This window comes from Chrysemys picta, chromosome 2 (genome assembly GCF_011386835.1).
Source record: "Chrysemys picta bellii isolate R12L10 chromosome 2, ASM1138683v2, whole genome shotgun sequence".
Lineage (NCBI taxonomy): Eukaryota > Metazoa > Chordata > Testudines > Emydidae > Chrysemys > Chrysemys picta.
Window position 1 is genome coordinate 153,419,194 of NC_088792.1, and position 13,436 is coordinate 153,432,629.

At 42.7% G+C, this 13,436-nt stretch overlaps 1 protein-coding gene across 2 annotated transcripts in view; it reads right to left on the bottom strand.

The window, feature by feature from the left end:
- Positions 1–10,636, bottom strand: part of ANTXR1 (ANTXR cell adhesion molecule 1) — a 186,540-nt gene extending 175,904 nt beyond the window's left edge. For both annotated transcript variants that reach the window (XM_005285200.5, XM_005285198.5), the window contains exon 1: positions 9,995–10,636. In XM_005285200.5, coding sequence (XP_005285257.1) covers positions 9,995–10,146 — 152 coding nt within the window. In that variant the 5' untranslated portion in view covers positions 10,147–10,636. The remainder of the gene's footprint in view (positions 1–9,994) is intronic.
- Between the last annotated feature and the right edge of the window lie 2,800 nt (positions 10,637–13,436).

Below are 13,436 nucleotides of genomic sequence, written 5' to 3' on the forward strand. Positions count from 1 at the left end.
AAAGGCCCCCTCGAATCTAATAAAAGAACACAGAAATAGCCAGAGCAGTGAGTGGTTTTGGTTTTTGCGTCACGAACACACATCAGACCAGGAGGGGGTCACAAGATCTGGGTCCCATTTAGCTGATCCCCCTAGACTTTCAGGAGGTTCAGATATTTGGTTCCAGTTTAGCTCATATCAAATAGAGACAAGCATGGTTTTGCTCTTGCAAGCTCAAAACCTGGTGCAGTTTGGATCCATGTCTCAATTTAACCAGGGAGCAGTCATTAAAAAATTAACAAACCCCAAACCCAACAACTGTTATAATCAACCATAATAGCACAAAATGCTATAGCTTACGATTACGTTACTAGCAGTCTTTTGCACCATTGCTGCAAAATGATATAATAATTTTTTAAGTACCAATCAGCCTAACTGTTTAAAATAAAACATCTGAATTTGTTATGTTTATAACTGTAGATCTAGCAAGAGGAACAAAATGACCAACCAGCCAAGATGATGCAACCTTATGGCTTGTACAGTATGTGTACAGAACAGCTAAGAAATATCATAATGAGAGTCCCAGGACCTCTCTTTACTGCAGAAAAAATGCATACTTGGAGTAAACTTAAACCATTATGCCTGTAGCAAGTAGGTAAATTCCACTATCAACGACATTAGCATTTGGTAAATCCAACTGAGGCTAGAAGACTTACACTGGTATAATGAGAACCAGATCTGGCTCAGAGTTTCTATCATTGCACGGTAATGTCCTGATTCAGGAAAGCAATTAAGCATGTTCTTTAGTCCCATTGACATCAATATTTAAAAGTGTGCTTAAAGTTAAATATGTGCTATAGTGTTTTCCTGAATTAAGGCCAAATTATTATTCATGCTCTTTACGTCAATGTCACCCCACCACACACAGTGTCCAATTCCAATCACACTTGTTTACACTTCCAATGACACTTGTTCACACTTGCACTGGTTTCCTCTCCTCCAATGATGCCAGTGGAGTTACACCAGTGTATTCGAAGACAGAATCAGGCCCATGGACTTCATGCAATCAGTGATCACAATGGCCCCTTCTGGCCTTGGAATCTACGAATCTAAGCTCATATCTACTTGTACATACATGCCAACAGCGGACAAAACAAAAAAGAAAAGTGTTTGGTTTAGAGATTGATGGAGGTCAGATTCTTCTCTCAGTTATGCCAGTGCAAGAATGGAGTCACTCCACTTCATTCCATGGCTGTCAATGAGAGCTGAATTTGGCCCAGGAAATTTTGTTGCAGCATCTTACTGAGCTCTTTAGAGATCAGTATGGTTTTATTGGAAGAGCCAGCCGCTTCATTCCATCTTCCCAAGTATTCCAAGAGACATTTGGAAAAAGCCAATAGGTTTGGACATACCCAATCACTGTTAGCAAAGTGATTTAACTCTATTGTTTGAGTTGCATGAGGCCTGTACATATTGGGGTGGTCACCTGCTCCTACCCTGAAGGGCTTGAAATCAGCCCTGAAAGAGGGCTGTAGCTCTAAAAGCTGGGCTGTTTGGGGAAGCAGCCGCAGCTGGGCCACACCCCAATCAGGCCACAGCTGGCCTGTATAAGAGGCTGGGAGCCAGGAGCTCAGCAGTCTGTCTCTGCATTCAGAGAGAGAAGGGCCTGGCTGCAGGGAGCTTAACCAGGTATCTGGAGTGGAGCTAGGCTGGGGAAAGGCCAAGGGAGCTGGGGCGCTCCGGCCTAGGAAAGCCCCAGGCTGCAGGCCTGGTAAGGCCTATTAGGTACTGGGTTGCAGGGGCAGCCCACGGAAAGCTGGAGGCAGCAGGTCCAAACCCCTTTACCTGTGATGAGTGGCTTATACTGCAGTCTGCCCCAGTGAATGGGGCTAGATGGAGACTGGGCAGTAGCCAAGACTGAGGTGAAGTGGGGACAGTGGGTGGGGGTTCCCCTGGGAGGGGGAGACCCAGAACTGTGGGGGTACTGCCAGGGGGCAACACCCAGTTAAAGGGGCACTGGGGTCCTGTGAGGGACATGGGGGGGCCAGCAGCGGTAGTGGATCACTGGCTGACAGAGGGCGCTCTGAAGACAACCAGCAGGATGTGCCGCCAGGTGAGTCTGCGCCCACCTACACGGTCACTCACTAATAAAGACCAACCATTAAACATTGTAGTGTGATGTGATTTGTGTTTCAGGGCTTGCTCAGGTGCAACCAGAGCAGAGTTTTGTCCTTATGACCAAATGCAGTCCAAGTCTAAGAGAACAAGAATTCCACTGAAGTCAGTTAGCCTGTGATTGTCCTAGCTGCCATCATGTTAGACATCAGGAATTGAACTGCAGATCTCCAGAGCTAAATGCAAATAGCTTTACAGTTTGAGCCAAAGAACCAGGCTGATTAGTTGTGAATCTGTTACAGTCCCTCATCCTTTGTAGATCAGGCAACAGACACTACCTACCAATCCATGGCGCACCCACACCTTGAATGCTGCCAGCAGTTCTGGTTGCCCCCTCTTCAAAAAAAGATGTATTAAAATGGGAAAACATACAGATAAGGGCAACAAAAATGATTAAGGGCATGGAACAGCTTCCATATGAGATGAGATTAAAAAGCCTGAGACTTCTCAGCTTGGAAAAAGAGACAACTAAGGGGGGAATGTGTTAGAGATGTATAAAATCATGAATGGTTTGGAGAAAGTGAATAAGGAAGTGTTATTTACTCTTCATATAACACAAGAACCCGTGGCCACCCAGGGAAATTAATAGGCAGCAGGTTTAAAACAAACGGAAGTACTTCTTCACACAATGCAGTCGACCTGTGGAACTAATTGCCAGGGGATGTTGTGAAGGTCAAAACTATAATGAAGGTCAAAAAAGAATTAAGTAAGTTCATGGAGGATAGGTCCATCAATGGCTATTAGCCAAGATAGTCAGGGATGCAACCCCATACTCTGGGTGTCCCTAGCCTCGGTTTGCCAGAAGCTGTGGTTGGATAACAGGGGATGGATCACTTGATGATTGCCCGGTTCTGTTTATTCCCTCTGAAGCAGCTGGCATTGGCCACTGTTGGAAGACAGGATACTGGGCTAGGTGGACCATTGGTCAGTATGACCATTCTTATGTTACATTTATCCACAGAACAGGTACAAAGACAGCTGAACTACAAGCTTCTCCACAGTCCTGACAACACACCTTACACCTAATGTTAAAGAAACACATATAATGGGCAGCACGCAGGAAGCTCAGCCTACATGCCTTGGTCAACCTAGTGAGACAACCAACAGCTGTGCCAATTGTGTGTGGTAGACACCAGACCATTACAAACTGGATTGAGATCTTTCACAATGGTCACCAGTCATCAGATAGTAAAAAGCTTTTGTCTCAAGTGACTTGGGACAGATTTGAACTGGTTCCTTAGAGGCAAAAGTGTCTTCATTCCACAGAGCCTGTATCTCTGGTGGCTAAAACAGCTAGACTAGCACTCTGTTCCAGAAAGTTCTGTGGATGGATTTTGCTAGAGCTTTTGTTTCTCCCATGGGAAGAATCATCCCCCTCCCCACAGGAAGTGGTTCCTGGAGGACAGTCTTGTCTCTATGTGATGTCAAATGCTTCTTATTTTTGTCTGCTTCCCATCACTCTGTGAGCTCAATTTCCCCTTATTTATACTGGTGCAAATGAGCAGTTACAGGAGTTATTTAAGTCAGAGTTATACCAAGTAAAGCTAGTATAAGGGAGAGAAAGATCTAGCCCTTTATTTGTTATATGTACTTTTAATAGCGGGAGTTCATTTCAATGCGGTTTGTTAAAAATAGAATGGCTGGATGGACAATGAAAGGATCACAGGAAATGGCTCAGATTTCTTGCCTCCTTTCATCACTGTTCTCTTACTGCCAGATTTTTCATCTGGCTCATGCAAATTTTTGCATGCGCACACCTGTTTGCATGCATTCACCGACAAATCAGTTTCATGCATTTGGTCGTGTGGGTGGGTATAAAATGCTGGCTGTTCTGAGAAGTCCCCTTTGAAAATAAGGCCTTTAACCTTGGGCTTGTAAATGACAGAAAATATTTGTGCCAGGATTTATTATTCACCTCTGGAATTGCAAATCAATGGTTCCGTGAGCCTCTCCTAACCAGTGTTCAAGTGGCTGGTGCCTAGGTAGTCTGGTGCTAGACATATTATAAAGGGGATGGATAAATGCATTAGTCAATCATATGCTGTGACACCTAGATGGAGATATACCTATCTCATAAAACTGGAAGGGACCCTGAAAGGTCATTGAGTCCAGCTCCCTGCCTTCACTAGCAAGACCAAGTACTGATTTTGCCCCAGATTCCTAAGTGGTGCCCTCAAGGACTGAGCTCACAACCCTGGGTTTGGCAGACCAATGCTCAAACCACTGAGCTATCCCTCCCCCCAAGTTTGTTAGATAATAGTGAATGGAACAAACCAACCAAAAGACTGGTCTGCCTATCATGCTGACCAATATCTTCTCGTTGTTTCCACAGGCTCCCCTATCTGTCTGTAGCCTCCTGTTGTCTCTTATCTTAGACTTAGATTGTAAGCTGTTTGGAGCAGGAAGCATCTTTTTGTTGTGTTTGTACAGCACCTAGCACGATGGGGTCCTGGTTCACGACTGAGTCTCCTAGGCAATACTGCAATTCAAATCATAAAAAGGTGATGTCACAACCACTAATGGCTGTGGCTGTCCCAACCACTAATTCACACAAACATCCATAACTACACCCAGCTTCCTTATTTCCATAATACTCAGGTCCAACATAATGAGACACCAGGAGAGATTTCTTCATGAGTTCCAATATCGCACCATCTAATTAATTAATTCAAAAGTCAATACAGTACAATCTAAAAATGCCCGTGCTAAAGAACATCAGCCCCCTCTAACTGCATTGAGCAGCAATGCAGTTTATGCTGCATGATCAAAAAATATCTGCCTCCGGGTACATTTTGCCAATAACCCCGTAAAACCAGGGATGAAAAGAAGTTCCTGTTACTTGCACACATCTGTGGAAAACATTTTGCAGTCAGAGAAATCTCTGATTGGTTCAGCACATTGCTAAACAATAAACCAGCCAGTCCAAAAATTCCCTTTTTTTTCTATCCAAATAGTTGTTCTCACTGATGGAACCTGTTGGAATGGGCACAGCATACTATATGGTGATAGTATGTACTTGAAGGGCTGGGATAACTTCATATTTCTTGCCTAAGAAACCCCTCTCCTCAAGGAAACCAAAAGAAAAGTTATAGATTGAGATTTTCAAAAAAAGTCTAGGGGATTTAAACCCAGATCCTGCATTAAAACTAATGGAATATCTGGGTCTAAATATCCTAAGGCAACTTTGAAAACCTGAGCCCACGGATTATAGGGCTCAGACCCCACTGGCAACGAACATCTCAGGTAATATTGAAGGTCCTGATTTCAGATATTGATCTTTTTCGCTGCAGAAGTACAAATATCAGGATTAAAATAAACCACAGTGGAAAGTCATTCCTTTCTCTCACTGGACCAAAGCTTGAGTTCCTAATGCAAAATTCCTAATCCAAAGCCCAGCCTCCTTTCTCAGGCAATGTTACAAATGGCTAAATCCTGAGTGGTTCTCAGCACGCAGAATATCCATTGATGTCTCAGGAGTGTGCCCTTTGAAATCAATGGGAGTTTTGACTAAGTGAATTAGGAGTCAACACTCAGATCTATAACCTAAGGGATCTTTGACTCCTCTCTTGCTCTGCACATCCATACTGCATCCAGATTTTGCTGCTGCTTCTGTAACATTTCTAAGAGCAATTCTTTGTGTGCTGTTCAGAGAGTCAAAACTCTTATCCAAGCCTTCCTTGTCTCCTATCTTGATTATCATAAACAACTCTTCTCTGGCATACCTGACATCCCATTGTACCCCTTCGGTCCACACAAAACCCAGCTATTAAGGTTGTCTTCTTTCCCTGTCATTCTAACCTTCTTCGAGAGCCTAATCCTAAAACCACTGGGAATCTTTCCATTGACTTCAAATCTCTCCATTGTCTCCCTCTTTTTCCAACACAAACTCAAGCTTGACTTTGGTTTCTTGTTCAAGCTTCATTCATTTTCAAGACCCTTCACAAGTTTTCCTTCTGTCTTATTTCCCCTATTTCATCCTGGGTCCTCTTCTCCATTGGTAGTGCTAACCTTGTCTGCCTGTTTGCTAGCTTCCCACCCGGACCTTCTTCCACACTGCCCCTTATGCATGGAATGCCACCCCTCATCTCTTCTGTACTACCCTCTTCACCTTCAAATCTCTTCTTGAGACCTGTTTCTGCAAGATGCCTATAAGAAGCCCAGCACTGGCAATTGATGAGTCTCATGATATTTGGTGTTTTACTTAGATCCAAGTGAATACAGGATCACCTCAGCTGCTTTGTTGTTGTTGTTTGTTAAATAACTTTCTAGTCCTCCTGGTTACAGAGAAAAGTTTGAAAATGTGACCTGACCAGAACTCTAAAGGCTCAAACACCAGAAGAAATGTGTAAGAGTTTGTAAGATTGGGGCCTCAGATTGTAAATTCAACTAAGAAAAAAAATGATTGGACATTTATATAGATATCATGAATATTCTGAGTGTTCATAATTATCATCATCATCATCATCCTTTTGGAAAGGATATTAAACTTCAGATCACCAGCCCATCTCTAGCTATTAGAGATCAGGATGAGACGTAATGCAAACAGGTAGATTATCCCACATCTGCTACCGTGGGGTTCTCAGTTCTTCCTCTACTGTATCTGTTGCTGGCCACTGTCAGAGACAGGAGACTAGGTTTCCCAATTCCCACGTTCTTAACTCTTCAAGGCAGGAAGCATGTTTTCATGTGGGTTTTGTACAATTGGGAACAGTTCCTGATTGTACCTCTAAGTTCACCAGGTCGTGAATAGCAATGAGATCAGGATCTGCTTCACTGTCTTCATTTGGATCTACCTTAAAAATAATTAAAGCCCCAGTGATAAAGGACCCTAATCAGGAACGGGGAAGAGTTTCATTCTGAGACATAAGAAATAATATCAAAAAAATAAACAGAGCCCTGGAAGTCAAGCAATGCTGGAGCCCTCTACTGTCTCCTCTGCCTCAGTGCCTAATTAGATTTATTTCAGGTTTCAGAGTAGCAGCCACAAGTACTCCTGTTTTTTTAATTAGATTTAGTATCCATTTAAATCCATGTCATGCCCTATAACCATGTTACTTGTACAACATGGCATGGTTGTTGATGGTACTGCATGCAGAATCTCATGTCAGAACCCTGACTGGCTCTCAGAGCTTCCCTCAGAATCAGACTACAGCAAAAAGGATATTTACAATGAGCATGTAATCTGTCATTGGAAAAAAAATGGCCATTGCAGGCTATGCTCAGAATCTGTGCCATCATGCCTTGTCCTTGCGCAGAGGGTTCTGCATTATTGTTATGGGGTCCTGGCTACTCACTTGATACACTGTTGAACTGAACGTGTTCCCCCAGACCATGGACAGGAGAGGCATCCAGGTTGCAGACAGAATGGTCTGAAACCCTGCATGCAAACTGACCATTTCACGTGGTGGCCGGATCAAGAATAATCCCAGTATTCTCCTTCTGTCTTTATGCCCCAGAATGATAACATGAGAGTAGCAAACTGACTGACTGCCTAAGACATGTGGGGTGACCCTGCTAGGGAATCACTGAGGCCGGTTGTTATTCCCCCCCCCACACATCCTAAGATAGTGTGTAAAGGTTTCCTATAATTTTGGCAGCAATGGATACTTGGTGAAAGCCCATCCTTCCGAGATCTCCCCCTCCCACCCATCCACCACAGGGCCACATGACCTTGGGTTGCTAAACCCTGTCCGGAAGCTGAACAAGAATGACCCTGAGATCAGCAGGATGAAGAAAAGATGCAATTTTAAACTGTGCCTTCCCCACGCCAAACAAAACGACACCTAGACACTGCTGTCAGTAGGTGAGGAGTAGACTGTGAGGTTCACCACGGATCACTGCTCAGCCACACAACACATATGGGCAATTAACCTGATAGGATGACAACAGACAGCACATGAACATGGGGCCAAATTCAGACCCATTGTGCCTGACAGCAACTCCACAGAAGTTGATGGAATTACATACACTTAGATCAGGGCTGATGGGGACCAGATAACCCATTTTTTGCAAAACATAAAGAAGGTATAAAGGAGGTGGTAGCTCTGGTCATTTCTTGCTACTTTCTATCTAAGGTGTTTGGATGACCCAATCCTGCAGGGTGCTGAGTTTCCTTTGTGAGGTGCTGATCAGACCCATCTCCACAGAGGTGCTCAGTTTCTTGCAAGATCAGGCCCACAGAGCATCCAACATGGTAGTACCTAAGCACTGTGAACCTGCTCCTAAGCCCATGGAAATTTTTCAATGGGTTTTGAATCAGGCCCCATCTGTGACCCTTTCTACATTAAAGAATTTTGCACCAGTGAAAAACCCAAATGTAGAGCAGCTGCACCAGTGCAAAATGAGGCTTACGGAAGTGTAACATGAACCAGTGATTCATGTACTGGTGCAGCATTTCTACCTTTGGGGGTTTGTACTGGCTGAGCAAATTTTCACTTTTCCACCCAAGTTCACAATCCTCTTAGCAAGTCTAGCAGGTTACACTTTTTTTGTGTCATAAGAGGATGCCTTCGATTTAGACAAATGGCTATGAAAATTAAACTAACAAGGTATAACAAAGCATATTTACGGAGAGTGGAAAAACCTCCAGCCACCTCAACTTTAACCTTAGGGGAAACTTAGTGTATGTAAGTAATCTGCAATAGAAATCATACTCAACATTTTTTCTAGAAGCATTGCTATGAAATCTGGTGATAAAAGGAACTATTCCAAATGACAGAACAGAATGCCCAAAGCAATAAGAAGCTGTAGCTGAGAAGAACTTTTTCATTGGACTAAGTAAAATGAAAATAAAATCACTTTTTCCTTGAGTATTTAACATTCTGGTTTTCCTAAATATCCAGTGTATTTATCTTTTTTAAATCAAGTATCTTGCTGCATAACTAACTGTAATTTAGAATGGGCTTTTATACTAATGGAATCTGGGAGCCACTGCAAAATACAGATGGGGTTAACTAGTTTCTTTTCCACACTTTTTTGGAGAGCTTCCTATCTTTTCGACTTGTATATAGTGCAATTTGAAGGTCTTTAAATTACAGCAAGAAGCCACTAATGCAAAAACAATGACGAATCATATGAGTGGTAAATAACATGAGTAAGCATTTATCCTCACTGTATACTATTGGTTAGTTAAGCAGTAAAAATATGCATTTCATTAACTGGGAACAAAGAAAATCTGACTGAGGGCTGAGAAAAACTGGCTGACTTTAAAAAAATGCCTTAAGAAAGTCTATATATTTTCCATCACAGTGACCAAAATCAGATTTTCTTTGAAACAGAGTATTCAGCCGCTAAAGAGCTGTTGTTTTTTTTTTTTAAATCAACTAGTCACTTAAACTGGAACATTTGGATCTAATGGGGAAAATGGTTGAACAGTAACATTTCAGTCAGACTGGCATTTCCTCTGAAAGAGGTGAGCTAAAAATTAATGCCTCTGGTAACGTTCCCCTGCCATCTCCTTTTAGAAGTGCCTCAACCTTTGCAGGTCAGAGAAAAAGCAGATATAACCAGGTTTTTTTCCCTCCCTCCCATCCTTCCTCATTGCCAATTTTAGGACACTGTAAAGTATCCACTATAGCATCTACACTAATCACAATAACAAAACATTTCAATTCACAAAGCTGGGCAAATCTACTATATATATCATTGCAGAAAGGCATATTGTAGCTACTGTAGAAGTTACCAAAACAAAAATAAAGTCATAAGAGTAGAACCTTTATCAGATCCCTTGGAGACAGGATGTCTTTTACAAACCCTAAGTCAAGCCTCTTTTAAGTGCCAATTGATAAAATGTCCATGCCTTGGTGAAGGATTCATCTAAAACAAAAACAAACCAACTTACTTGTCTAAAATGAAGTACAAATCAAATCCTCCATAACAAGCAGGACCTCCGTTCTCTTTATTTCCACCTTGTCCATCACAGGCTAATACAAACGTTGCGAAGAAGAGAAATCTGAAGCCGAATCTCAAGACTCTTTCCTTTGCAATTGCCATTATATCCAGAAAGGGGGGAAAAAAGTTCTCTTCTTCCAAAGCTCCCTTATTTCACAGCCTTCTCCAAAAATGCCATTCAATGGCTTTGAAATGTATATACATATATTTTGCTCCTTAAACTCCACTTGCAGCAATTGTCCTCTGAAATTGCAAGACTTTTTCCCCTTGTTTCCCCTGCAGTTCTGTTTCTTGGTTTCAGATTTCAAGATGCACAATACTGTATTTCGCTTTTTTTATTTAAAGGGACTTCTCCGTCACTCTCCCCTGCAGCTCTCTGAAAGCAGTATCATTGTTTTGCAACAGGAGAAACTACTTCCTGACAATTCTTGCTTTGCCCCAGATTTCAGAGAATCTGAGGAGGGTTTGGAGTGTTTCTTCTTAATTATTATTGTTATTGTGGGTGGTGGGTTTTGTTGTTTCTTACAAAAGAAAGTTGAGAGAATGCCATCTTGTGGTGAAGTCCTGATGAAACAGACTGGAGCCTCTGAAAGGATATTCATTAGATAGAACACTCATGCCCTGAGCTTACAAAGTGCATGCTGCAGCAATTTTGGTTGCATACATGTGACCTATCTTGCATACACTGATGCACGGGCCTACCTGGGACTACTTACTTACATAACATAACACACATACATGTTTGGTGTTTGTCACCCATTTAGGTAGGGGTCTGAATTCTGTTCTCAAGCACATAAGTGTAAATCCAGAGTTACTCCAGACTTACAGCAGCAGTAAATGAAAGGGAGTTTGGCCCAGTGTATTTTTCTAGTCATTAAACATGCAATTATTTATTAAGCACACTTATCTCCCTACCTAATCAAGGAGGTGCCTTTCCAGAATTTCCCTTAATGAGCTCATTTCAGCACCTGAGGCTACAGCATTTTTCCTGCCTGGCTGATTAGCCAAGAAAACTCAGCAAGGTTCTGTAGTCCCACTCATTCTTTGCTACAAAATGGTTTCTTGGAATCTGCAAAGGCAGGTCTGTGGGTTTAGACAGGTGAATCCTGTCTGAGCCCATCTGTGTTCTTGTATGCTAGGGAAAATTCTCACTGTCAGAGCACAGGGTGCTGAGCCGCCACTGGGAATAGGGAGTTAATCTAGCAATACAGCAAGATAACTTATGAACCCCCATCTACCAAATACCTCTCAAGAATTAGCAAAGCAACAGCAGCGCAGCTGAACATTAGAATCATAGAATATTCAGGTTGGAAGAGACCTCAGGAGGTCATCTAGTCCAATCCCCTACTCAAAGCAGGACCAACACCAACTAATTAGCCCACAAAGCCCTGGCTGGGCAGCTTCAGGTGTCTGTAATGAACTCATTAAGGAGAGTGACATAAGGGAGTTTGCCTGGTTTTAAATAAGGGAGATAGAGGGAGTGGAGGAGAGTATTACAAAAGAACTAAGCTAGCCTGTGGGATCATTAAGCGAATGTGTTATGCTATTATTTATATTAGTTATACCACAGACATTGTAATAGCCTTGCATATCATTAGTAGTAGAGACAACTCCAAGCATTCAAAAATCATGAGGTGTGGGTTTTTTTGAATGACACATGGTGGGTCCTTTTTATTTCCCCTTGATTTCTGAGCCTTTTAGCTGTGCAGGGGTTGGCTTTTAAGCTGTTTCTCTGCAGCCACAAGGGCCAGACACCTTCTTATTTTTAAATGAAAGTGGAAATTCTTATGTAAATATCAACAGAGGGTCCTGTGGCACTTTTAAGACTAACAGAAGTATTGGGAGCATAAGCTTTTGTGGGTAAGACCCTCACTTCTTCAGTATCAGGGGGTAGCCGTGTTAGTCTGTATCTACAAAAACAACAAGGAGTCTGGTGGCACCTTAAAGACTAACAGATTTATTTGGGCATAAGCTTTCGTGAGTGAAAACCTCACTTCTTCGGATGCATAGAGTGAAAGTTACAGATGCAGGCATTATATACTGACACATGGAGAGCAGGGAGTTACTTCACAAGTGGAGAACCAGTGTCACTCTCCCTGGTCATTCTATTACACATTTAAAAGTCACTATCATTGAACAAAAAAACTTCAGAAACAGACTTCAAAGAGAAACAGCAGAACTAAAATTCATTTGCAAATTCAACACCATTAATCTGGGCTTGAATAGGGACTGGGAGTGGCTGGCTCACTACAGAAGCAGCTTTTCCTCTCTTGGAATTGACACCTCCTCATCTATTATTGGGAGTGGACTACATCCACCCTGATTGAATTGGCCCTGTCAACACTGGTTCTCCACTTGTGAAGTAACTCCCTGCTCTCCATGTGTCAGTATATAATGCCTGCATCTGTAACTTTCACTCTATGCATCCGAAGAAGTGAGGTTTTTACTCACGAAAGCTTATGCCCAAATAAATCTGTTAGTCTTTAAGGTGCCACCAGACTCCTTGTCACTTCTTTAGATGCATCTGAAGAAGTGAGGTTCTTACCCATGAAAGCTTAAGCTTATGCTCCCAATACTTCTGTTAGTCTTAAAAGTGCCACAGGACCCTCTGTTGCTTTTTACAGATTCAGACTAACACGGCTACCCCTCTGATACTTGACATCATGTAAATATCTTGATTCTAGGAGCTGGGGTTTAAAGAAAAAAACACAAATAATCAATGAGATTGCAAAAGTTGTTCAACGCTGGATTAAGAGCGAGCAACAGGCACCTATATCTGGATCCTAATATTCACAGAATAGGTCATCCCTTGAATCTGGGTATCATCCCCATTAACATACTAGCCTAAATGCTTCCAGAACTTGCTCCGCATGCATGTTAGGCCTGCCCTCCACTCACCTTGACCTTGCAGAGTCCCTGACTCCCTACTCCACCTCCAATGTGGGGGTGAGGTTAACAAGCAAGCCCTACAGCCCCACAGTCTATGCACACCCCGGGGGAACTCTGCAGTGCTAGGGGAGAGTGGCTTTTTTCTCACCTGCTGCTATGGCTGCCGCTGCTGGATTGAGTCTGAGATGGTACTACTTGTGGTAAATAAGGAAATCTCTTCTGACTAGTTCTGTGCTCATCTAGCTGTGGTCTAGGGATGCCTGTGCTGGGAATCAGGAGGGCAGAGTTCTATTCCTGACTGCACCAATGGCTTCCTAGCCGGCAGCAGATCAACCTGTAGTTAAGTGGCTAGGGCACCAGCGGTGGATTCAGGGGACTTTTGCGCTCTTCCCATCTCTGGCAGTGAGCTGCTGGGTGAGTTTGGGTATATCACTTCCCTGCTTTCTGCCTTAGTTTCCCCATTTGTAAAGTGGGAGTAATGATACCGATCTCTTTTGTAAAGC